Below are 27,962 nucleotides of genomic sequence, written 5' to 3' on the forward strand. Positions count from 1 at the left end.
GCAAATCAAACCTGAAAGATCTAAGGTATTTCAAAAGCCCAATGTGTTCCTGAGATATCCGTAAGTCTACTTTCTTTACTCTTCACACTTTCCTGCTAAAATCCATGAATGAGAAAAAAAAAGTCAATTCCCAAATCTGAAAATAGAGTACACGTCCCTAATATCCTTCCAGTCTTTCTGCACCTAACAAAAATTCCTTAAAATAGAAAGAAAAAAAAAAAAAAAGACTGATCTCATGATAGAAATTTTAGGTATTCTTTTTGCCACTGAAATCTAAACTCCCTAAAAGTTGTATCTCCTACTGAGATCCAGATGTAGAATCTCGCAAAGGGCTTATGAAGTAGAGGACCACCCCCCAAAAGGGGAGGAGATAAAGAAAATAAGCACCTAGGTTCCTCCTGTGTAATCAGTAGATTTTAATTTAAAATAAGCCTCGGACCTTGAAAGTAAGATTGGCAGCCATTATGAAGTCAAACAACAACAAGTGCTGGCGAGGATGTGGGGAAAAGGGTACTCTTGTACATTGCTGGTGGGACTGCAAATTGGTTCGGCCAATTTGGAAAGCAGTATGGAGATTCCTGGGAAAGCTGGGAATGAAACCACCATTTGATCCAGCTATTGCCCTTCTCTGACTATTCCCTGAAGACCTTAAAAGAGCGTATTACAGGGATACTGCCACATCGATGTTCATAGCAGCACAATTCACAATAGCTAGATTGTGGAACCAACCCAGATGCCCTTCAATGGATGAATGGATTAAAAAAAATGTGGCATCTATACACCATGGAGTATTACGCAGCACTAAAAAATGACAAAATCATGGAATTTGTAGGGAAGTGGATGGCACTAGAGCAGATTATGCTTAGTGAAGCTAGCCAATCCCTAAAAAACAAATACCAAATGTCTTCTTTGATATAATGAGAGCAACTAAGAATAGAGCAGGGAGGAAGAGCAGGAAGAAAAGATTAACATTAAACAGAGACATGAGGTGGGAGGGAAAGGGAGAGAAAAGGGGAATTGCATGGAAACGGAGGGAGACCCTCATTGTTATACTAAATTACATATAAGAGGTTGTGAGTGGAATGGGAAAATAAACAAGGTGAGAAATGAATTACAGTAGATAGGGTAGAGAGAGAAGATGGGAGGGGGGGAGGGGGGATAGTAGAGGATAGGAAAGGTAGCAGAATACAACAGTTACTAGTATGGCATTATGTAAAAATGTGGATGTGTAACCCATGTGATTCTGCAATCTGTATTTGGGGTAAAAATGGGAGTTCATAACTCACTTGAAGCTAATGTATGAAATATGATATGTCAAGAGCTTTGTAAGGTTTAAGAAAAGAAAATCATCGAATACTAGAAATTAGAGCATATACTCTGAACAGTAATGGTCATCCTCAAAGTATTACTCACTACTGAAGATATTACAGAGGCATCTTTGTATCTGTATCCCAGTTTTGGCAAAACCAACATCTTAATTCTGAGTCAGAAATATTCCAAATATATTGCTGAGAAAAACTTAAAAACCTGACAATATCAGTGATGGTGGTAACATGGTTTTAAACAATGGAATTATCTAATTCAAACCTATTATAAGATAGGAGGGTGGACTATCAAACTTCTTTTACGGTCCCTTATAGTCCTTATATTAATAAAAAAGGTATAATAAAAAATAAAAAATGCTTTGAAAAATAGTATGAATCTTAAGTAAAGGGGGTAACTGAGTAGACATAAAACCCAGTCAAAAATAAACCCATCAACTGTTAAGCTGGTAATTCATTTGCAAATTCAAGTTGTTATCAAGTAACTAATAAATATCAGTTAAGGATCCTGGGCTATGATGACCCTCATCAATCAAACTTTAGACTAACTTGTAATTAATATGTCTGAACAATAACATATATAATACTAAGACAAATTTATGTGTTATAACTACAATAAGCCTAAACAAGGTGGGATACACAAAATGCCAAAATCTTCAAAAAATAAAATACAATAAAAAACACAAGTAACAAGTCCATCAAAAGACTCTGCAACTGTATCTCAGACAAGTTAAAGTGCTGGAAAAAAAAAAAAAAAAAAGATCTTGAAGACTCTAAGCAGTATTGCTTCATTGTCTACCAATTCCCTATGATTATGATAGGTCATATCAAATTACTAAAGGAATGTATCCTAGATGTAAAAGAAGATACTGGAAGGGGGCAGAGGAACAGCCATCAATCTCTCAACTCCAGAGATCCAAATGCAAGGGGTGACCATATATGGTATATGGTAATAGGAGCAAAAGTTCTATATTGTCTATATCAGCAAATGAGCAAAAAATATCTCTTTCCCCTACTTTCCTTATTTAAGCACAAATTCAAATAAACTGCTTACACTTTTCACTCCTCACACATACTAGGCAATCTTTCTTCAAAAACCCAGAAGACTTCTGTCACTCATTCTATATTGACAGCTATAATCTCTCAAATCATCTGCCTTCCTTGAAAAGAAAGGGCCATTATTAAGATCCTCTGCCAGCTGTAGTACTGATTTCTTAAATTCAATAAAGTGTCATGAACAGGACCAAGCTGAAAATTATTTTCACAACATATATGAATAAAAAGGCACACAGGAAACTATACACAAAATTAAAGAATATCAAGAAAGTATACTGTTTTAAGTATTTTAATGCTATACAAATGCACATTGACAAATGCTATTTACAGAGGAATTTTTATGATAATAGACTTTTGAAGACCTCTGCAACAAATTTATGTTAGTTGAAAACAAAGTATGAATTTGAAGGCAAGTAAATTTTACTTTCTAAAACATTCCATAATTTTTATTCTTCACTATTCAGATCAATAAGGTTCTATGATAAAAAAGAATGCTAGGAATAGATCCAGAGATAACCCTGCTGAGAATGTAAAAAGTAAAAGGCTTTTAAATTATTTTTTTCTTGAATAAGGAAAACAGCCAACTAATATTTGTAAAACGAAAAAGGAATTATTTCAAACCTTAGCTACAAGAAGTTTGTCTCCCAGCCCAGAACAGAGACAGCACCCTCTAAAAGATGTGTTTATGGAAAAATAAATATTCTACAATATATATAGCAAGCATTCTCTGAGTTCTGTTTCCTTCATTCTTTCTTCAGACTCAGTTTCCCACATTACTACGTTTAACAGATTTTTCTCATATGGCTCAGTAAAGAATAAACAGGCTGTGAACTTTAATTATTCAAACAATCCCTGAATCAGATACTAACATGGTCTTTTATTCTTTCTTTCACAGAGGTTTGAAGATTTTCTTTGGCCATCTTCTTCAATCTCCTGATAGAAATAAGTGCCTCTTTCTAATCATAAGCATTGTATTGGACTAAAGATTCCCAACCCACAGAAATATATGAAAACAATATTGGGAGCAGAGATGAAAAAGAGTATGTTCTTAACCTCTCTTCCCTGGCTCACAAATGCCATTCCACCATCACCACCTCGGCCATCAGCACCATTACTACCATCCCCCACCCACCACCCCTCAAAACTTGAAACAAGGGCTTTAAATTTCTTTTAGTGCAGCAAGCAATAGCTTGTAAAAGGAAGCAAACCAGCTGAAACATTTGACAGACAATGTTAAATACCAGGGAACTCCTATCAACCATTTTACTTTAAAAGGTACTTTGATGTTGGCTATCTTTCATGTACCTCTTTCATGGCACATTAATAAAGAAAACGGAGCTAAAGTAAATCAAGACCCAGGGTCACATCTAGAATTACAGCACTGTAGGTACTTGATGAAATACGGATTAATGCTGCATGAGTAGTGAATAAATAAAAGCACCTCGATCTACCAATCAGACAAGTTTTACAAGTGCTTCTGAACTTTATTCTGCAACTAGACCTGAGACATCTTTAATCCCCCACACCCTGAAGCCTCATTATCATAATGTGAACCCACACATTAGGGTTCCTTCAAAATGCAAGTGCTATGAAGCGGAAAAGTAATGGGAATTAAGCAGGGTGTAACCTTAGAAATGTACGGATGTGGAGAACTTGAAAGTGGTATATTTCAATAAGGTAGGAGAGCATAATACAAAGAATTAGCCATCTAAAATACATTAGAATCCAAAGTCTCCTTGCCCAACCCTGGGCCAAAAACACAAATTAGGTAGATTCAAGAACTCATATTTTCAACTATCTTGTCTTGCCCTGAATCTCCAAGTCCTATATAACCACATGAAAAGGCACTTAGCAAAGGATTCCAGCAATTTTGAATTTTTCCACTGAAAACTGAAATGAGAGAAAGACATCCTAGTAATTCTCCGCAACTCAAACCATAAAAATAAGAAACATTTTAAATGTTCCTCAATGATCAATTGAGTACTTCCTTTTAAAAGTATTGGCCAAAGGTGAGGGAAAATAGTAAGCTGTTTAATGCCATGAAAAAGTTGAAACATGAATGAAAATAGGCTGAAGAGTTAATCATCTCAGGCTGGGTGTGCAATGGTAGAGCACTTGCCTAGCATTTGTGATGCACTGGGTTCAACCCTCAGAACCACATAAAAATAAATAAAATAAAGGTATTGTGTTCATCTACAACTAAAAAAACATTTTTTTAAAAAAGTTAATCATCTTAAAGTAAAAATGGCTCCTTTATTAACCAACTAATATATTGTACTCCTATCTCTTACACATCTAATTTACTCGAGGAACTATGATTTTTTTTAAAAAGAAGAACTAAAATTACTTAATATTAACACATTTGTCTTGTATACAAATATTAAGTATATGTCTGTGTTGATGACACAGAGATGATTACTAAAAGTTCCAAAAAATGGACTTCACAACCCTATACTATGGTTTCTAAATTTTACCAAGAACACCATTAATGGAAAGGCACATATACAATTATTTCACTTACAAGAATTCTAAAAACTATCTTTTAGACTTAGTTGATGTCTATACGGCAGAAAATACTGCCCATCTGATATATGTACTTTTGGAAATAACAAAATTAGATATATAAAATTGGTGAACTCTATGCTATTCTCCAAATCACAATAAAATACCAACTTGGAGAAGTAATGAGGAGTATAAAATTATACACACCCAAACTGAAACTAGCAGAGAAAAAATGTTAAACTGCTGAAGTAAGGCATTGTTTCTTTCATTTCTACAAGTTATCAAAATCATATAAAATCTCAAAGTTCATCGAGTATTACATTAATGCTGAACACTTTGTTGTTTAATTTACATTTTAGATTCTGTTAGAGCAAATACACTTGACTAAACAGAACATCTGTTTTGGTTATACTACACTGTATCTCTGGCAAGAACCTACAATAAAACTAACAAAAACAATCAAGAATCTGTATTGGAACTGGCAATAAAAGCAGATTTGTAATCCAAAACCTTAAGATGAGAAATGACCATCACTGGGCTCTAGGCCAGTTCTAATCTAAGTCAATAAACAAAAACCTGCAAGAAGGGCTATTGTAAAGAGTGGGCTAGGATAACTCCTGCAGATACTTAAATTGGACTTAGGGACATAAAAACACATGGATTACAAAACATATTTTATTTTGAGCAAAAACTGTCAAATTGAATTCAAATCCAGACACTATTTTAAAACCAAAGACACACACACACACACACACACACACACTCCAATTATTTATTCCTTATGCTTCTTTTCCCACTGTACTCCACTGAAAAGATCTATTTAAACACATATGTTTTAAAATATTCTAACCTTTCAACAAAATGAACATGAATTTATTTTAAAATTATTCAATAGCACAAACATCTCAGCAAGGAAACCTTATCAACATGATATTCTTTATAATCACAGAAATAGAGAGGAACATCAATACATGACAGGCAACAAAATTCTAGAAAGTTACCAACATCCTCTCAAACCATCACTATAGAAAGAAATGAGAAATTTAAATATCAAATCACCTTGTCATTATGCATAATAATCAAAGTAATGTGCTTTTTATAAAACAACTTGGGCTGTCCAAGTTGGGCTGATAAATGACCTTCATCATTACCAGAAACGTTTCCTATATAAAAAAGGGAAAGTACTCACTAGTGAGGGACAAATAACAGCAACCACAACTTTCCCCCATGTAAAACAGTATTAACGTCACAACATTATATGCTTTACATGGCTAGATACATCGTAGGTTGTACAGATAAGCTTATTGATTGGTTGGAAAATTAATTTCTTTAAACTAAAGCAAAGGAAAAAAGGTCCAGATAGTTCAGCACAGGGGAAATCTGCTGCATGCTATTTTGATAGAATCATCCAGGGTCAGAGTTCAAAAATCCTTAGAAATCAATCCATCAAAATTTCTATCAAGAGGCTGGGATTGTGGCTCAGAGGTACAGTGCTCCCCTAGCATGGGTGGGACCCGAGTTCCATCCTCAGCACTGCATAAAAAAATAAAGGCATTGTGTCTATCTACACCTAAAAAATAAATGTTGAAAAAAATTCTATCAAAATATCCTCTTAGCATCACAAAAGTCATTTATTTAAGAGTTCACAGAGTAAGATCAGGTCTAAAAAATAAAGTCTTTCAAAAAACTTCTTAGATATTGACTCTAAAAAGCCTCAGTGTCCTCCAAACCTTGACTAAATTATTGACTACTATATTAACTGATAGGGTATCTGTGGCATAACTCCAGGGCCTTCACACCAAACAGAAATCCATTAGCTAATCAATATCCTTTTGGAAGCTACATAACCAAATAATATCAATTATCAAAATAATTACCAATTATCAAAATTGTATTAATAAATCTACTCAGACCTTCACAAAATGTTTCATCTGGGTCAAAAGATAAGAAACACTTTTCTTAGTATCATCTTATTTTAATTATATTCTAGTGGGTTTTTTGTTTGTTTGTTTTTATTGATACTGATTCTACCACTCCAGCCCTAAGATCATGCTATCTCACAAACCAAAATAGGAAATGAGCAATACCACTTTTCTCTTAGTCCCATCAGGAATTTTGACAATCATGATAATTGGTTAGGATTATCTACAAGCAATGGGATCCCTTTTCTAACTCTTTTCCCTAAGATAATCATTAAAAGCCTTTTATGCTATACTTAGCATAAAAGATAAAAGGGCCCCAAGTTTTATTCTTCCAGGACTATTTTTGTTAGCTCAGTGAGTCCCCTCTTAAACACAACCTTGGTTACTTTGTCTTTTTTTCAGCTTTGTATATGTTCTTGCAAAATCCATACTTGGCCATTAGTCTGTAATCAGTACACAGAGACTGGTTTACTTTTAGTTCTCAATCTTTTTCTGGTGGCAAAGCCCCTGGAAGTCAATGTGCTCTATTCAGAACACACTGGAATAACAGCATATAGAATAATATGATTAACTATACAAGGACTAAATCAGATACTAGATACTAGTAGATATCAAAAACTTAGAAAAATGTATGAATATAAAATATTTTCCAAACTTAATTTGGAAAAGAAAATTCACAATCTTCTAGAGGAAAAAAGCATTCTTGATAACATGTTTAAACTATTTTTCAATATACTTTAATGGCTATATAACTTGTTTTTAAAACCAATCACCCAAACAATTTTGTTTGTGTTTTATATTATTATTTTATATATTCTCTTCTCCGTAACATTTTACTAGTAAGGGTGTATCTCTGAACTGGCTTACAAGAAGCCCTTTCCTTGTAATAAAATTAAAAATAAAACTTATTAGCCTATGTTAATAACCAAAGTGTATGAAAGTTTTATCATGAAGAGTCTTAATTTTTAAAATTCCATTAATTTAACTTCTGCCAGAGAATTTAGAAAGGATCAAGGTTCATGATTTTACTGGCAAAGAACATTAGTCAAGCTTACATATCTAAAAATGTTCTGTAAACGATTACCTATTTTCTTTCCTTAAAAGGATCTTTTGAATTTTATAAGGTAGTCTGAATTATATTTCTAAGAGTTTTCTACCTTCTTATTAGAGACTCTCACAGACTAATCTTCTCTCTTAACTTTGCATTTTTCAAGGTTTAAAATCTTTAAAAGGATAAAAGTTTACTGGCTTTCATACAACATTTCTCAAACTTTTCTGATCACCAGTGACAATAACAAATACACTTCACATCACAACCTGGTATACAACATATATATCTGCAGCTCATACAAATACTCATGAAATAATATTTAGTCTTCTACATGAGGTATATCCTACATTATTTTTTTATTTATTTCACTTCTTAAAAAAATACTGGCTGAAACTCACTAAATTGATTTCACCTTTCACCAATGGGTTGCAACCTATATATAAAAACATGGCTCTACAGAGCTCATATGACATGAGAATAAGGGGGATAAAAATCTGCACAATATGGATATATATATATACAAACATTTTTTTCATACTTTACTTCAGCCTGGATGGCTTTCTTAAAACAAATCTGATATACCACACCACAAAAACAGAATTCCTATCACTGAGAGATGAGAATATCTACTATACTATATCTACCTAAATTATACTTCTTACTCTTTATCCCTACTCCTTGCTTTTAATTCTCTATTTAGGACTTATCACTAATTCATATAGTACATAAATGCTCACACATTTATCATTTTACACTCACATTTATCTTTTTGTCTATATTCCCCCACTAGTATGAGAGTTTCAAGTTGGCAGGGACTTTGGTTCACTGCTCCTATTCCCAACAAATAGTACTAAGCCTGCCCAAAATTTGCTTGCTGAGTAAACTGCTGATTTCATGAAAGCACATGTAATGAGATGTTTTTATTTTGGCAAAAGCCCCAAAGGCCTGTTTTACCAACATTAGCAACCACCCACCTTTGTCCTGTAAAATGGGAATATGTTTAGGAAAAGTGAATAGAGGGAATTAAAAAGTTGCAAGAGAAAATATTTCAAGGAAGATGGCTGGAATGCTGTATTTTCCTCCTGCTGTGCCATCACAATGGGGAACATACACGGCCAACACTTCATGGGGAAGAATATCCCATCCATCACATGCAAATTTAGAGAAACTTCACTGGGACCACTATGTGAGCTTCATCAACACTCCCTGAAATATTGGAAGCTAAACATGCCTTGGAGAATAAGCAGCGAGCCCTATGCAGTTGCACAACTCCTATAATTATTGCAATTCTAACAACTCCTGAGGCTGAGAAAGGATCACAAGTTTAAAGCTGGCCTCAGCAGCTTAGAACTTGTTTCAAAACAAAATAAAGAGTTGGGGTTTGGATTGGGCAAAGGGGAGAGGAAGGGGCATGGGGATAGGAAAGATGGTGAAATGAGATGGACATCATTACCCCAGGTACATATATGATTACACGAATGGTGTGACCCGACTTCGTGTACAAAGAAGTAAAAAATTATGCTCCATTTGTATACAATGAATCAAAGAACACACTGCTTTTGTGTATAACTGGTTAGAACAAATAAATATTTTTAAAAAGAGCTAGGGATATAGCTCAGTGGTAGAATGTCTCTGGGTTCAAACACACACACAGAGAGAGAGAGAGAGAGAGAGAGAGAGAGAGAGAGAGAGATATGAACAACAAGAGCTACTTCTAAGAACACAGAAGAAGTATAAGGGGGGAAGGGAAGATGATAATAAACAGAACGGTGCAAGCACAAGAAGAGGGAGAGAATTAAAAGGGAACAAAGCTGAGATGAAAATAGGTTATTGATCCCTCTTTGAGAGTAGGCAAGGATGCCTGAACTGAATGAGCCTATAGGAGTAGATACACGGTAGGCTTTAAAGAGATCTAGCCTTTTTAACAAATGGTGCTGGAAAAACTGGTTTTCCATGTGTAGAAGAATGAATGTAGACCCTTATTTCTCGCCCTACACAAAAATCAACTCAAAATGGATCAAATACCTATAAATTAGAACAGAAACTATGCAACACCTAGAATCAACACTCTAGCATATAGGTATACGCAACATTCTCAATAGGAACTCTAAAGGTCAGGAAACAATGCCAAGTTCTACACAACAAAGGAAACAATCAGGAATGTGGAGAAAGAATCCACAGAATGAAGAAAATCTTTGGGTACCTACTCTTCTGACAGAGGTAATATCTATAATATAAAAGAAACCCAAAAATTATACCTTAAAGTCAAATAACCCATTAATAAATGGGCAAATAAATTAAACAAATACTTCTCAAAAGAAGACACAAAAATGGCCAATAATACATGAAAAAAAAAAGTTCGACATCACTAACAATTAGGCAAACACAAAACAAATTACACTGACATTTCATCTTACCCCAGAATGGTAGTCATCAAGAATACAAATAATAATAAATGCTAGAGAGGATTTGGAGAAAAAGGAATACTTTTACACTGTTGGTTGAACTGTAAATCAGTACAACCACTATGGGAATCAGTGAGGAGGTTCCTCAAAGACTATGCCTGAAACCATCATATGGTCTAGCTGTATTACTTCTCAGTATTTATCTTAAAGAATTAAAGTCATCATACTACAGTGATATATGCACATGCATGTTTATAGCATCACAATTCACAATAACCAAACTATGGAACCAGCCTAGGTATCCATTAGTGGATGAATGGATAAAGAAAATTTGTACATTATACACAATGGAGATTTTAAACTCAGCCATAAAGAAAAATAAAATAATGTCATTTCCAAAAATGGTTGGTATTAGAGACTTATCAGGTAAGCGAAACAGAAGGTCAAGGTCATATGCTCTCTATCATCTGTGGAAGCTACAAAGGAAAAAGGAAAAGAGAGGAGGGGGCTAATCTCATGGAAATCAAAGGAAGAGTCAGGTGTTGTGGCACAAGCCTGTAATCCTAGCAGCTGGGGAGGCTGAGACAGGGATTCAAAGCCAGCCTCAATAACAATGAGGTGCTAATTCATAATAGCTAAACAGTGGAGTCAACCTAGATGCCCTTCAGTGGATGAATGGATAAAAAAAAAAAAAATGTGGCACATATATACAATGGAATTTTACTCAGCAATAAAAGAGAATAAAATCATGGCATTTGCAGGTAAATGGATGGCGTTGGAGAAGATAATACTAAAAAAATCAAATGCCGGGTGTTTTCTCTGATATAAGGAGGCTGACTCAAACAACAATAAGTGCTGGTGAGGATGTGGGGAAAAGGGTACTCTTGTACATTGCTGGTGGGACTGCAAATTGGTTCGGCCAATTTGGAAAGCAGTATGGAGATTCCTGGGAAAGCTGGGAATGGAACCACCATTTGACCCAGCTACAGCCCTTCTCGGACTATTCCCTGAAGACTTTAAAAGAGCGTACTACAAGGATACTGCCACATCGATGTTCATAGCAGCACAATTCACAATAGCTAGACTGTGGAACCAACCCAGATGCCCCTCAATAGATGAATGGATAAAAAAATATGGCATTTATACACAATGGAGTACTACGCAGCACTAAGAAATGACAAAATCATGGAATTTGCAGGGAAATGGATGGCATTAGAGCAGATTATGCTAAGTGAAGCTAGCCAATCCCTAAAAAACAAATGCCAAATGTCTTCTTTGATATAATGAGAGCAACTAAGAATAGAGCAGGGAGGAAGAGCAGGAGGAAAAGATTAACATTAAACAGAGACATGAGGTGGGAGGGAAAGGGAGAGAAAAGGGAAATTGCATGGAAATGGAAGGAGACCCTCATTGTTATACAAAATTACATATAAGAGGTTGTGAGGGGAATGGGAAAAAAATAAGGAGAGAAATGAATTACAGTAGATGGGGTAGAGAGAGAAGATGGGAGGGGAGGGGAGGGGGGATAGTAGAGGATAGGAAAGGTAGCAGAATACAACAGTTACTATTATGGCATTATGTAAAAATGTGGATGTGTAACCGATGTGATTCTGCAATCTTTGTAATGTTTTGAATAACCAATAAAAAAAAAATAAGGAGGCTGACTCATAGTGGGGTAGGGAGGGGGAGCATGGGAGGAATAGATGAATTCTAGATAGGGAAGAGGAGTGGGAGGCAAAGGGAGAAGGCAGGCAATTAACAAGGATGGTGGAATGTGATGGACATTATTATCCAAAGTACAAGTATGAAGACATGAATTTGGTGCCAACCTACTTTATATACAAACAGAAATATGAAAAATTGTGGTATATATGTATAATAATTATAATGCATTCCGATGTCATGTATTTTAAAAAATAAAATCAATTAAACAAAAATAATACATAAAAAAAAAGAACAATGAGGGGCTAAGCAACTCAGTGAGACCCTGTCTCTAAATAAAATACAAAACAGGGCTGGGGGATGTGGCTCAGTGGTTGAGTGCCCCTGAGTTCAATCCCAGTATCCCACTATATTATATATATGGAAGAAAACAGAGATTCTGTACAAGAGGACTGAGTAGTAAAGTAACCCAGATATAGTGGATTGTTTATTTGTTTATTCTGGAGAAAGACAGCCACAACTGGTACACTGCAAAGAATAACTCCCATGTGATAGCCTACTAATTGGAGAAACTAAGAAAACAAATTTTGAAGAAAAATTCTTTAAAATGCCACATGAAAGAATCAGTTCCAAGAGGGCCCTAGCAGCTTTTGAGTATACTTAAAAAAAAAATTAAATTGCCAGAGAATGAAAGTTGTATCATTTTTATCCTCAGCTGTTACTACTGTTCCAACTTTCTTTTATTTTTATTTTTCTTATTATAACTCCTTTATTTATTTATTTTTGGAATTACACTGATTGTTGTTACTCATATATGAACACAGAAAAGTTATGTCCAATTCTTTCTACTGTCTTTCCCGTTTCCATCCCATCTCCCTCTCTTCATTCCCTTTTGTTTAATCCAATGAACTTTTATTCTTCCCTCTCCTGTACCTTATTGGGTATTAGCATCCATTTATCAGAGAGAACAATTGGCCTTTGGTTTTTTGGGATTGGCTTATTTCACTTAGCATGAAGAGTCTCCAGTTCCATCCATTTACCAGCAAATGCCATAATTTCATTCTTCTGTATGGCTGAGTAATATCTGACTCTGTGTGTGTGTGTGTGTGTGTGTGTGTGTGTGTGTGTATACAGATATCACATTTTCTTTATCCATTCATCTACTGAAGGACATCTAGGTTGATTCCATAGGCTTGGCTATTGTGAATTGAGTTGCCATCAACACTGATTTGGCTGTGTCATTGTGGAATGCTGATTTTAAGACATTTGGGATTATGCCAAGAAGTGGGATAACTGGATCCAACAGTGATTTCGTTCCAAGTTTTCTGAGGAATCTCCATACTTCTTTCCAGAGTGGTTGCACCAATTTGCAGTCCTATCAGCAATCTATGAGCATACCTTTTCCCCCACATCCTCGCCAACATTTATAAGTTACTTGTATTCTTGATAATTGCCATTCAGACTGTAGTGAGACAGAATCTCAGTGTGGCTTTAATTTGCATTTCTCTAATTGCAACTTCCTAAGTCTATGCTTCTTTTCCATTATCTCCTCAACTCCAAGGAGATCAGAAACTTGGAAGGATGAGAAAATTCAGCTACTGAGTTAGGGAAGAGAAGAAAAAGAGGGACAGAGGAAATTAACTCTGCCAACTATGAACTCCTATATAGCAAAGCAATGTTTCCCAGAATGAAACAGACTTGATAAAGAAATAAGATAAGCTATACCATGTACACATTTTTAATAGACATCTTATAACCTGAAAATAAGTGAAAGAAACAAGTAATTCCTAAAAGTGTAAACAAAGGTGATTAATTATACTAATTACATTTTCTTTTATGAAAACACCAAATTTTAAATTTAAAATAGAAAACCAAATAGTGGCCTCTGTTTCCTAGTAATAAAACAGATTATCCACCTGGGTTAACCTATTTTTGAAAACTAAAAATCCTTAATATATCTTCTCAGGTGCATCAGTGGATTTGTAAGAGAAATACTCAAACTAAAAAAATAACAAGCCTAGGGTATCTCTGCTGAACTGAGTATATTTTGTCTTCTAGCTTCATGGCCTCAAGGAGTTTCACAGTACCAGAGGAACAGAAGACAAAACCTAGAATGCACCTCGGGCAGGTGGTAATAAAAGATTCCTCTACCTTCCCTCAAATATGTAAAACTGGGACCCCAAAGAGTTAAGCCTTTGGTATAAGGGTAAAATAGAAATAAACTCACTACATCCTACCCTGGTATATAACAAAGAAACCAGACTAACTCAAACCTTGTCACAGGCTGATGAATATAGAATCACTGATGAGAAAGAATGTGGAACCATAAGTCATCTCTGTAGTTTGCATCTGAAATTCACACTACCTGGGCAGTCAAAAGAATTGACTAAGAATTTAAGTGATCCTAGATACTGGTAGCATCTACAGGCACCTGGCAGAAAAAATGTAAATCCTCTTTTTTTTTTTTTTTTTAAGAAAGAGTGAGAGAGAGTGAGAAAGAGGGAGAGAGAATTTTTAATATTTATTTTTTAGTATTTGGTGGACACAACATCTTTGTCTGTATGTGGTGCTGAGGATCGAACCCGGGCCGCACGCACGCCAGGCGGGCGTGCTACCGCTTGAGCCACATCCCCAGCCCCTGCAAATCCTCTTTGAAGCAACTCACAATCAATCCAGGCCTCAATGAATTCCAATAGAAAAATTCCCAAGAAAATCAGGAGTTCACAAATAAAAACTGAACAGAAAAGGAAACAAAACACCACAAAGCTGAATCAGAAGTTAACAATAGACGCAGAAATCAATTTGCAAGCGTGTTGGTAGAGTGCTTACCTAGCATGCACAAGGCCCTGGGTTCAATCCCCAGCACCACAAAAAATAAATAAAAAATTTTTAAAAATTATATGTCAATCCAATAAAAATTAAATGAAAGTTAAATTGTAAAATTTCTACAATAGAAGAAAATTATAGCAACCTTGTTTTTGCCAAACACTTCTTAAATAGGAAACAACAACTATTTTAAAAAAAGCTAAGTTGGATTTCATCAAAATTAAAATTATTTGCTATTCAAATAACGCTGGTTTTAAAAAACTAAAAATCTACAGATCAGTATATGTTTTAAAAACATGCCTGTGCCAGGCATAGTGTTGTACACCTGTAAGCACAGGAAGGCTGAGGAGGATGATTGCAAGTTCAAAAGCAGCCTTAGCAACTTGGCAAAGCTCTAAGCAACTTAGTGAGATCCTGTATTAAAATAAAAAAAATTAAATAAGCTGAGAATGTTGCTCAGTGATTAAGCTCCCCTGGGTTCAATTCCTGGTACCAAAATTTCTTTATAAATATTCCCGAGAAAGGGTTTGTATTCAGAATACATTTTAAAATATTCTTATTTTATAAAAAGAAGGAAAACAATTCAATTTTTGCTAATGAGAAGATCTGAACAGATACTTCATAAAAGATGATGCACAATGGCAAATAAGCAAATGAAAATGCTCAACAACATTAATCACTAGGAAAATGCAGATTAAAACCACAATGAGATACCACAACAAATCCATTAAAATAGCTAAATTTAATGAGTCTGACCATACCAAACAATAGCCATAATTCCATTGAAAATATGGAGAAACCAGAGCTCTGATGCATCACTGGTAGGAATGCAAAATGGTACAACTACCTTGGTAAATAATTTGGCAGTTTCTTTAGCTAATCTCATACCTACCATACAATATACCCTTTCCACATGTTTGTTTATCTAAGAGAATGAAAGCATATGCTCACAGGTTTGTTTAAAAAAAAGTTCATGCTCCTTTATTTGTAATAGACGAAAACTGGCAATGACCCCAATGCCCACCAACACATGAATAAATAAAGCTAAAGAAAAAACTAGTGAACTAGGAAAAAAGACCTGAAGAAATCAACCACAAAGCAGCCCAGACAGACAAGAGACAGAAAATGAAAAAGAGAGGTTAAAAGCCTTGAAGAATGGAGTGAGAAGGCTAAATATGCATATAATTAAAATTTCTGAATAAGAACAGAGAGAGAATGAGACAATGTTTGAAGAGCAATGGCTAAAATTTTGAAGATCTAAAAGACATCACCTCATAGATTTAACAATTCCAATATATTACAAATGGAATAAAAGCAATATAAAATGCTACTTGATGGCAAAAAAACACTTCATTTTCTTATCAATATATAAATACTCTTACTATTGAGTATCAATAATAAATTTAAAAACAGAAATGCCCTTCTTCCTCAGTTCATAACCAATATCAAACTAAATATGACTGTAAATAAATATTAAAATTGTGGTTTGTTGGTTTGTACCACTAGTTTTAGAACCAGAGATTAGAAATAACCCTGCTAGCCAAACAACAGGAGATGACTAAACTACAGACAAACAAACAAAAGAATTAAGGAAGAAAAGAAAGTGGAAAGAAAGGAAGAGAAAGGAAATGGAAAAGTAAAGGAGGGGAGGTGAAAAAAGGGGAGACACCAGTAGGCTCTGCAGTTCACAAAATATAACAGCTGGGTGATGAGGAAACCTTAAAAACAAAGAGGTGGGGAAAGCAGCATCCATCCTTTGTTTTTCAAAACTTTTTTCAGGTTATTTAAGTTTCTTCTAGTCTCTACTTCTGTTATCTAAACTAAGGTTCTCTAGTCAATTTTTAATTTCTTACAGAATCAAACTTTGAAGCAACTATATAAGTAATTCTGTGGCTTTGCAAAGAAAAAGAAAAAGAATTAAAGAAAAGTTAGGAAAATAAAAGCTTAAGAGGTTTGCATTTTTTAAAAAATTGATATTCCTGGACATATGCAAGATTCATATATTCAACATTACTATACAATACTTTTTAATATTCTAGACTCAAACATAATACAAAAATCAAAAATAAAAAGATAAATCTGAGAAAATTTAAAATTCTGTACATAAAGAGATCAAATTATAAACAAAAATGGGGAATATTATTTCCATAATTTGCAAAAATCATGACAGATTAATAATTTATAATAGAAAGACTTCCCAAGTCATTGAATGAAATGAAAACCTGGAATAGGGAGAAGAAATGAACAAAGGACATAAATAAGCTATCCCTGATTACCCCCAAACAGCCAATGAACAATTGAAATATAAATGTCCACTGACCTCAATAATAATAATGGCAAGTATGTACCAGGTGCTATTCTAAGCACATTCCATGTATTAACTCACTTAACCTTCAAAACAATTTTTTAAGATGGGAACTATTATTATCCTATTTTATGGATAAAGAAACTATTACAACAAGCTTACGTATCCTACATAAGGTCATATAATTAGTTTATTATATGAAAATCAACTCAAGTCTATGAAAATCAAAACAAAAATAGCAAAATGGACACAGTGTTTAATAACGAATGCCACAAAACAATGGAATCAGAGATACTTCTAAGAGTATCAACTGGAAATCATTTTGGAAGACAATATAGCACTGTATTTCCAAAGACTTAAACATATGCATAATTAGAATTAATTTTCTTAAATAAGCAATAATTCACTTAAAATTCAAAATAGCAGCTTCATGGTTTAGATATGAGGTGTTGCTCAAAAGTTCATGTGTTAGCAGTGCAAGAAAATTTAGAGGTGAATGATTAGGTTATGAGAGATTTAACCTAATCAATGCTTTAATCCAGCTGAATAGATTAACTAGGTAGTAACTGTAGGCAGGCAGGGTATGGCTAGAGAAAGTGGGTCAATGGGAATGTGCCATTGGGGTATATAGTTTGTAAGTGGAGCACTTTGCTTCCTAGTGCCATGTCCTGAATTGCTTTTCTCCACGATACCCTTTCACCAAGATGTTCTGTCTCACCTCCAGCCCAGAACAATAGAGTTGGCATTTATGGATTGAGACATTTGAAATCGTGAATCAAATAAACTTTTCCTCCTCCTCTACCTTGTTCTTAGCAGGTCTTTTTGGAATAGCAAGGAAGTTGACAAAAACAAGCAATTACATGGGGTGTAGAAAGAGGATAGGCAGAAAAAGACAATCCGAAGAAGCAGCTCATAAGGGGCTTCAAAGCTGGAAACAAGAATGTTCACTTTGTTCTTTTTAAATTGTATAGAACTTATATAGTCTTTGGCATATTTTGATGTATTTAACAATTAAAAAAACGTTTCTTGCCCATAATCTCAGCAGCTGAGGAGGCTGAGACAGGAGGATCAAAACTTCAAAACCAGCCTCAGCAAAAGTGAAGTGCTAAGCAACTCAGTGAGATCCTGTCTCTAAATAAAATACAAAATAGGACTGGGGATTTGGTTCAGTGGTCAAGTGCCCCTGAGTTCAACCCCTGGTATCCCCGTTCCCTCCAAAAAATACTTTATTTTCTTTCCTTTCTGTGTGGACCTTTATATATATATAAGCAATATAAAAGTTTCTAAATAATAGAATCCTGAAGTGGTTAACATATTGAAAGGAGAAATGTAGTATAGAAATAACCTAAGTATTCTAGGTTTGGTATTTCAGCGTTTTTCAGGTAGGAGAAGAGGTAAGGTGCTCCTTTAAACTCATACTCTAATTCCCAGAATGTATTTTAAAGAAAATATGGCACATGCAAATATCTAAGCATAAGAACATTTACTTTAGCTCAGCTTATAATGGTAATGACTAGAAAAACAAAGCTTTTGAATAAGACATGACTAAATAAGACTCAACTACACAAGAATGGTATCTAGTAAACTTTAAAAGATGAAGCAGAGTGTGTTTGTTGGCATGGGAAAACAATATATATATATGATTTTCTTTACACACACACACACACACACACACACATATATATATATATGAAAGATCCAGAAATATAGTCCAAGCAATTTAGCAAATAGAAAATTTTACCATATATCTGTATTTTCTAATTAATGTACATATTTGTAATACCTTTAAAGAAAAAAAGTTGACTTTTAAAATTTTAAGGCAAAAAATTTTCACTGGCTTTGCTATCAAGATAACAAGTGAGTTATCCTTTAAGGCTCAATCAAATTCCCTGTAATTCAGGTAGAAACTCTGGCGGGTAAAACAATTTATCTCAAGCAACAAAGCTATATTCCTTAAATTAAAGCAATACCAATTTCTTTTATTAGAGGTTGGTATTGCACCAGAATAGGCTTCAATGTGTGCTTCACAAGTGTCCAGCATCAGGTCTTTTTGTCTCATATGATCTGATTAAGGCCATGGCCTTCACTCACTAGGCCCCATGTATATAGTAACCTCTGAAAACACATTCCCAGCCCTCTATATAATAGCACTCCTTCTTTTTTTCTCTCATTCTTTTGTTACATACCATACCTTCTCAGTTCAATCTATTTTCAAATTTTTTCACTGTTCTAATGAGAAAGATCATTAGAAAGCAAAAATAATTTATTTTTTCTTGCTTCCTATATTTGCCTACTCAAATCCATCTATATGTTGCAGCTTTCAGAGTAGAAACATTAAATTTAAAGTCAAAAACAACACAAAATGTTCTCTTCCATTTTCTGATCCCAAGTTTTAAGTGGCCTCATGTATATCTGTGATAGTCCAAAATACACAAAATGCTGTGATTCTAAGCAACATTTGGCCTAATCTTTTAATCAAAGTTTGAAATATAACATACAGAGATTAAATATTATTTTCAGTTCTTTCATAATTAAATAACAACTCTAATCATATAATTATCTTATTTCCCAAATCATCATTTATTTTGGGGAAACTATAAGTCTATAATTGTCAATTGCAAATTTTCTTATCAATGAAAAAATAGAGCACAAAGTCAGAATTACTAGAGCATTATGCAGAACAGAAATTTCTATGCTTTGTGCATATAAAAGTTGAGCACACTAATTCAAAAACCTAAAATCTGAAATGCGCCCAAATCTGAAACTTTTTGAATATGGACATTAGACCAGAGCGGAAAATTCCACACCTGACCTTATGTGACAGATCAGTCAAAACATGAAATTATCTTCAAGCCATATATATAAGGTGTATATGTAACATAAATAAATTTTTGTGTTTAAACTTGGCTCCCATCCCCAGGATATCTCATTATGTACATACAAATATTCTAAAATCCAAAACAATTACAAACACTTCTTATCACAAGCATTTCAGGTAAATGATACTCAACTTATAATAATTCCAGTCAATAGTCTTAAGAAGACACATCTAACTAAAAAGTTAAATGGATAACATGAATAAATACTTATAAAATTAATATTTGCCAAGATAGACACTTAAGTAATATTATTAATGGAAAGGAGATATAAATATGGTTCTTTGATTTGAGAAGGCTTCAGTGAAGGAGACAATGAACACAATACCTATGAACACAAATGTCTCCAAGCAGCTAAGCTATTTCTACATTTCAATAAATTTCACTATTGTTACTTACACACACCCAAAATAAAAGAAAAAATAGGAATAAAAGATTAAAACATAATTAAGTATAGTAATTTAACATTAATAGAAACAAATATTAGGATATTAGTAAATTGAGTGCCTGCAATCTGGCAGGAGACTGAAAATGGCAAATCATTCCATCAATACACTTTAAATGATACATAAAATAGTGCAATTTTTCAAGAATACTTCCAACTTTTAAACCTGTCTGATTAACTAAGCCTAAATTACATTCTGCAACTTGATTTGAAGCTTTGGATGACTTCCCCCATAATATGTAAGGTATTTTATGAGTAGGGAGAGAAACAGATGATAGAAAAGGTAGATACATGGGTCAGGATAGAAATGTTAACTTGGGATCATGGTATGTACTAACCTACTGCAGCAAGTCAAGGTGAAAGTATTAGAAGGAAGAGGTCAGAGGAAATGTGTTAGTATATATCACTGGGAAAAGGTTTTTCAGGATGAGTGAAAGGAATATAAAAATGTACATCAGCTTATTTGTTTAGAAGGTACCAAAAAATGACTACCTGAGAAAGCATGGAGATTTCAATTTCAATATAACCTCAAAGTGCTAGATGAGAAAACATGATATCTTCAAATAGGCACTTGGGACTGGGAAATAATAAAATGAAGTTGAACAGCTGAGTTTCCTAAAGCAGTCACTGTAAATTCTCATTTGTTTGTTTGCTTTTTGTGTTTTGTACTACTGGGGATTAAACCCAAGGTCTCATGCAGACTAGGCAAGCACTCCACTGAGCTACATTCCTTGCCTTTTTTACTTTTTATTTTGAGATAGGCTCACTAAATTGTCCAGGATGACCTAAACTTATGATACTCCTGCCTCAGCCTCCCAAGTCACTGGGATTATGGACATATGACACATGCCCAGCTCTTTTTCCCATTTTAAAGATGAAGGGGAATGTGAAGCTAAACTGAGAAACTATTCTAACCTTGCATAACTAGTAAATGATGAAAACAAAAAGGGAATCCAAATTGTCTTTCCATGGCTCACCCTTTCTAATACTATATACTATCTAAATATCAGATGAGGGCTAGGGATATAGCTCAGTGGTAGAGCACTTGCCTTACATATGCAGGGACCTAGATTTAATCCCCAGTACCCTTCCTCAAAATATTCACATGCAATTCAGAATGTTTTAATTACTTAAAGTTTTTTATGATTGAGAGTTGTATTTATAATCACTACAAATGTACCCAAGACATTTACATCAAATGAACGTAACAAGTGAAAAAGAAATCAAAGTTGGCTGTGGGAAAAAAAAATAATAACAGAATCAGCTATATCAGGTGCTTATTTTAGGTTCTCAAAGGGACTAAGTACTAAGTACATTTTTTCAGTTTCAGAATAGGAAGACCCACAATATTACCCAGGCCAACTTGTATAACACAAGAGAGAGAAGGAAAAAAGCTAAGGTGAACTTTTCATTCTATACCTTTCCTGAACCATGCTCTATGGAACCTACAGTTTGTCCCTAATGTTCCCCTAGTTCTCTTTGGGCATCCTGACTTTGTTTTCCTGACTTAATTTGATTACATACACTCTAAGCACTTGGAATATTACGCTAAATATCTGTCCCATATTTTCTAGCCTACTAAATGAATCCTAGAGTTCTTCCTTTTGTAGGTTTAATTATTTATTTTGCATTATTCATCCTACAAATCCCCTATTTATTAGCTGACAATCATAGTTATTAGATTTCTCATTAAGCAGTGGGAAATGGCTCTTGAGTACTGTTCCCCTAAATACCCACCACCATTTCTACCCTCTTTCTTAGAAATAAACCCTATAGGACTTACTATTCATTCCACTACAGTTTGAAATGGGTAATCTTGGCTATTTGAAGTCCAAAGGGAAAACGACAGAAAATGAAAACAGAACTACCAGAAAGTCCTAAAAGAAACTGAGTCAAACTGATCCACAACCATCCATAAGTTATATGTATGCCTATATGTAAAGAAAACTTGTAACCAGGAAGACAAATGAGAAAGGAATATCAAAAATTCTTTTTAACTCATATCCTTACCTTGGCTCTCAGTTCTGAAGGGCAATGATTCATTAAAATATTTGGGAGAAGGCAGGCAAAGTTACGTACAATCTGTAACTGCTAACCTAGGACTGGTACCCCCCAACACAAACACACACACCATGCACACCTGGAAAATCACATTAGGTGAGCCCTAATATGCTGCTTCTGTGAGAGGATTCAGGACCCATCCTGCTCTAGTCATTCCTGTCCTAAATTTCTCCAAGGGACAGACACTTCACATAATTCTACAAAACTCTCATGAACAACAAGAGGTGGGTTGGGAAAGGAGGACAAATAAGACATATATCTTAAAAAAGAGAAAGGAGAATTCATCACAAAAGGAACTTTAGAAGCTCCCATGGCTCTCCAAGAAAACAAATATTCCTAACATCCTTACCAGTAAACAACATCCAGTGGTGCAAAGTAATTTTTCATTATCAGGTCAGCAAAGTAAGCTTCAGTTTCCCGGCAGGCGGTTCCATTTCCAATCACCACTGTGCTGCAGCTTCAAGGCAGAAACAGAATGAGAAACTGGATGAGTTCAAGGCATGCTTTGAAATCAACCAGAGAAAATGTACAGAATGCACAAATACTATTCTACACTGCTCTTATTCTCTCATATATCCAAGCAATCTCTCCATTGTTTCAAAGGAAAATAGACATGCAGTTTAAAAGATGCTACCATTGCATTTGGTATAGATGGCAGTGAAAAAACAGTTTATTGTCATACAATGTCAAGAAAAATCAGTCAGCTTTCTTCCCATCAATAGAAATCAAAAAATTAAAAAGCAGTAGGTTAAAGCTGGGGCATTCTAAGCCGTAATAAAGACAATATGGCTGAATTATGTTGTCATAATTTCTGAACATTCTTAACTAAAACTATGACCATTCCTCAGAGAACAAAAGGAGAAAGAAAAGGAAGGAAGAAAGGAAAAGAAGACAGGGGAAGAAGACTGGCCAAATAGAAGAAATAAATGCTCACTTTTGGCAACATCATCACCTCTTATTTGTGAAAGAGAGAGGAAGCAGCACTTGTCAGGAGTCCCCATATGCAGTTCTCCAGAAGTTTGCCCCAGCATTGTTTTACATGCCTCCTTCTCTCTCACCAAGGCACCTCCCTTGATCCCTCCCTATTTCAGGTTTCAAAGGAATCTCTTGCTGGGCCAGTGAAGTACTGAAAAGATTACTTATTTTCATACTTGAAATTCAGCAAAAGCCTCTTTATTTTCTCAGCCTCTCTGAAGCCTTGTCCACAATGCAAGTAAACGACATCAGTATGAAGTATCTGACCTTAAAAGAAAATGAAAAAAAAATTAAATAAAAAGCCATTTTGTTGTAGGAAATTACAAAATATAACACCAGTGTTTTGATTAAGCCAGTTGTAAGAGAAAAGGCTTGTCTTTTCAAATGCAATCTAAATCATTCATGTTCACTTCTCCCTAAGACCTCTGAAAAACTGTTTCTTTCAAAGTAACATGGATTGTAACAATCTCTACACTTATTTTGTTATAAAAAACAGTTAATGTTAACAAATTAGTAAAAACTAACATTTACTGAATACTCACTACATAGTAAACACTGTTGTAATACTATTCTTTTTCTTCTTTTTAGTTGTAGACATATGAATTTGCTTCCTAGTAAAAATCTTTTTGTTATATATTTAAGAATTGCACTTTTCTACACTACAATATACAGAAAATATTTTATTTCTAATAAAAATATTTTTTAATTAAAACTTCATGCAGATTTGAGTGTAATTACCTAATAGAAATAAGTGACCTAAGTAAACAATGTTTTCCTAACAGGAGGTTAAGAAAACAACAGAATAATTTCAAAGAAAGCAGAAGAGAGGAAATAATAAAGTTAAAAACAGAAATTAATGAAATAGAAAAAAAAAAACAACACAAAGGAGCAACAAAATTATTTTTTTAAAAATACTTTTAATAGCCAGGCGTGTAATCCTGTAACAGATGTAACTCCTGTAATCCCTAGCTGGTAAAGGTGAAGCAGGAAGATCACGAGTTCAAAGCCAGTCTCAGCAATGGTGAAGTGCTAAGCAACTCAGCTAGAGCCTGTCTCTAATAAAATACAAAATAGGGCTGGGGATGTGGCTCAATGATCGAGTGCTCCTGAGTACAATCCCCAGTACCAAAAAAAAAAAAAAAAAAAAAATACTTTTAGCAATTAACAATCAAGAAAAATCAAAGAATCTTTTTTTAATTATAAATAAATATAAAGTATTATATTAGAAATAATTTTATTATATTTAAATTATAAATATAACTATAAATATATTACAAATTATAAAATATTTTCAAATAGGCACTTGGAACTGGCAAATAATAAAGTGAAGAGCTGATTTTCCTAAAGCAGTCGGTGTAAAATTCTTTTTTGGTTGTTTTTTGGTTTTTGCAGAACAAATTAATTATATTTTAAAATGATTTCATAAATTATAATAGAAATGAAAATATGCTATAGAATATAAAAATGAAAATGCAGAATATATGAGATATATTAACTATCTATAGCTATATATATAGAAATGAAAAGAGAATATAGAGTATAGAAATGAAAAGAAGCTGTAACTAGAAATGGAGCAGATTAAAAAGAAACGGATTTAAATAATAGTATGTATGTAAATAATAGTATGTAGTATTTTGATTAAATACTTGACGAAATGGATAATTCTTACAAAAATCTTACCAATGAAGATTGAGGATAAGTCCCTATATCTACATGTTAAAAATTTTAAAAAGAATTATCCTATAAGCAATACAAGACTGAAAACGTGATTTACCAACATCCAAAAGAAAGAATCATGACCAAGTTGAATTTAACTAAGGAAAGTGTAATTTGACATTTTTTGAAAAAAATCTGAATAATAAACTTCATCATAGTTAACACAGCAAAAGATAAAAGTCACATGATGAATCAGTAGTTGAAGAAAAAAATTGATAAAACAGACTTCCCATTTATTATAAAAATGAACAGCACCAAAAGACAACTAAGGGGACTGGAGTTGTGTGCATCAGTGTTAGAGCGCTTGCCTAGCACGTGTGAGGCACTGGGTTCCATCCTCAGCACCACATAAAAAAATAAAACAAATAAACTTATAAAAAAAAATCATGTTTAAAAAAGAAGACAACTAGGAATAAAAAAACAAAACCCCATGAGTGCATCTATAATAAACATAACAAAACATCTTCACAAAACCCAAAACTGAGCAGATGGGTACAATGCACTGACAGCTAAGACCTATGCACATAAGCATCTGTGTGGGAGAAAGCAGAGAGAATAGAAAATGTGATGATCCTCCGAACAGAAAAATCCCAAAATGTCAAAAAGTACTTCCCTAGAAAACACAAGTTAGAAAGTTTCTAAGAATAGTTAGAAATGTTGGAGCTTTAAAAACCTCCAAGGGAAATTCATGCAAACACACACACACACACACACACACACACACACACACACATGCATATCATAAGAAAACTTCTGAAAATCACAGAGAAAATCTTAGCAACCAGCGGGGAAAGACATATTACTTTCAAAAAGAACAATAATAAGATTTTTGGCTAAATTCTCAACAGAAAATATGATGCCAAAAAAATAAAATAAAAATAGAATGACATCTTTAAGTAACAACCAATCTTGAATTCTACACCCATCAAAAATATTTTTCAAAAATGAAGGCAAGAGGGCTGGGGTTGTGGCTCAGTGGTAGAGTACTTGCCTAGCCTATGTGAGGCACTGGGTTCAATCCTTGACACCACATAAAAATAAATAAAATAAATAAGGATCCATCAACAACTAATAAAATTTTTTTAAAATAAAGGCAAAAGACACTTTTTCAGATGAATAAAAACTGAGACAATTTCTCATCATCTGACCCACATAAAAATTAATAGCATAAGATTTTCATGTCTGCCCCCCATGCAAAATGTGCTCAACTGCAAACACAGAAATGCAGAAAAAAATAAAAAGTATTAGAAAAGGTAAATATATGAGTGAATATGAAAACAATATTAGCTGGACAAATCAAAAGTGTCTTTTGGTGCTTAAACATATAGAAATAAAATACATCAAATATAACTATGTCAAACAAGTTGATGAAGGATGATAGGGTTCAAGTTCGAGCCTTGTTAATCCTCAGTTCTCTACTGAGAAATAGGGAAGGAGATAAATGATGGTCATATGTTGAAGGCTTTGATCAACAAATAAAGAAAAATATGAAGTTTGATTCTCTCGTTCTCATATCCCTATAAGAAAACCATTTGCTAAGCCTCAAAAATTCACATTATTTCCAAATCCTCATAAAATCTATAAGTAAAACTTAACAACAGACCAAACAACTTTTATATAAAAAGCTGAAAGAGAACTTACTGGTAGGAGAAATTATAGCTAATTTGCAACCATGTTTGTAACCAGGATCCACTCCCATCAAGGTGCGGCCTGGAACAGGGCTTGTTAAAAGAAGCTGACGAAGATTCCGTCCAAACATCATTACTGATTCCTTCTCTGCATCTGATGTCAGTTTGGCTCTTCAGAAATGAAAAATAAATAAATGAATGAATGAATGAATGAATAAATAAATAAATGGAAAGGGAAAAAGTACAGGGATTATTTTGTATAGTTATTCCTCACAGGAACATTCCCTATAACAAAATAAGTTAAAAGAAAAACATCACATACAAAAATTAGATTGGGTCTATTTTTACTAGTCACAGTAATATATAATACCACAAAAATTTTGAAGCAATCTTTATGAGTTTGTCATACCTACCTTTCTTCTCTGTCTGCTCTATGCTATATACAAAAGTAATATGATTAGAGGTGCATATATCACTTCTCAGCCTTTTAGCTAAGATAAAGTGTAGATATGCATATATGTGAGAAAAAAATGTATGTATGCATGACATGTGGGAGTCAAATTAAAGTTTATCAAATTTTGAAAAATATACACACAAAAATTAGAGTAACAAATTATTGAATCACAGATAGCCTCCAATAACATTTAATTTTATACATTTACCTTTAAATATCCCAGTCATCTTTTCTATTCTCCACATCTACCCCTTTGTCATTCTCAGTGTCATGACATTACCATTCTGGAGCCAGTCCAGAATCATGCCTCATATAAATAATTTCAGTTTTATGCAGATAAGTTATTTTTTAAAGTGTGCTTTTAGGCACACTCTATGATAAAAATGTCCATTATGGCTTAAAATCATTTGGAAACCAAATTTTATTCCATTGACCTACTTAATAGAAGCTCTCCACATACTGTCTCCTGAAATTCTTAAGAATTTATGGAGTATAACTTCTCTTAGACTATGTGAATTACACATGCTATTGACCACAAGAAAACTGAACATATAAAAGTCATCAAAGCACATTTCATATCAGTGCTGTAGCAGAATATGTTACAGTTATAAAAGAGGCACACAGCTAACTAATGTTAGTGTCTCTGGTTTAATTCACTTTCTAAAGATTTCTCCATTTTCTCTAAACATTTCATTATCATTCTCTCTAAATTCAGCCAAACAAGAGAAGAAGTATCTTTCCAAATATTTCTATATC

The 27,962-nt window shown here is 33.8% G+C and overlaps 1 protein-coding gene across 2 annotated transcripts in view; it reads right to left on the reverse strand.

Moving 5' to 3' along the window:
* Srbd1 (S1 RNA binding domain 1) overlaps positions 1-27,962 on the reverse strand; it is a 220,167-nt gene that overhangs the window by 118,030 nt on the left and 74,175 nt on the right. For both annotated transcript variants that reach the window (XM_076832900.2, XM_076832899.2), the window contains exons 12-14: positions 26,766-26,923; positions 23,585-23,675; positions 22,783-22,890 (exon numbers count right to left, since the gene is read on the reverse strand). In XM_076832900.2, the coding sequence (XP_076689015.2) occupies positions 22,783-22,890; positions 23,585-23,675; positions 26,766-26,923 (357 nt within the window). The remainder of the gene's footprint in view (positions 1-22,782; positions 22,891-23,584; positions 23,676-26,765; positions 26,924-27,962) is intronic.

Source organism: Callospermophilus lateralis, chromosome 14 (genome assembly GCF_048772815.1).
Source record: "Callospermophilus lateralis isolate mCalLat2 chromosome 14, mCalLat2.hap1, whole genome shotgun sequence".
NCBI classification, from domain to species: domain Eukaryota; kingdom Metazoa; phylum Chordata; class Mammalia; order Rodentia; family Sciuridae; genus Callospermophilus; species Callospermophilus lateralis.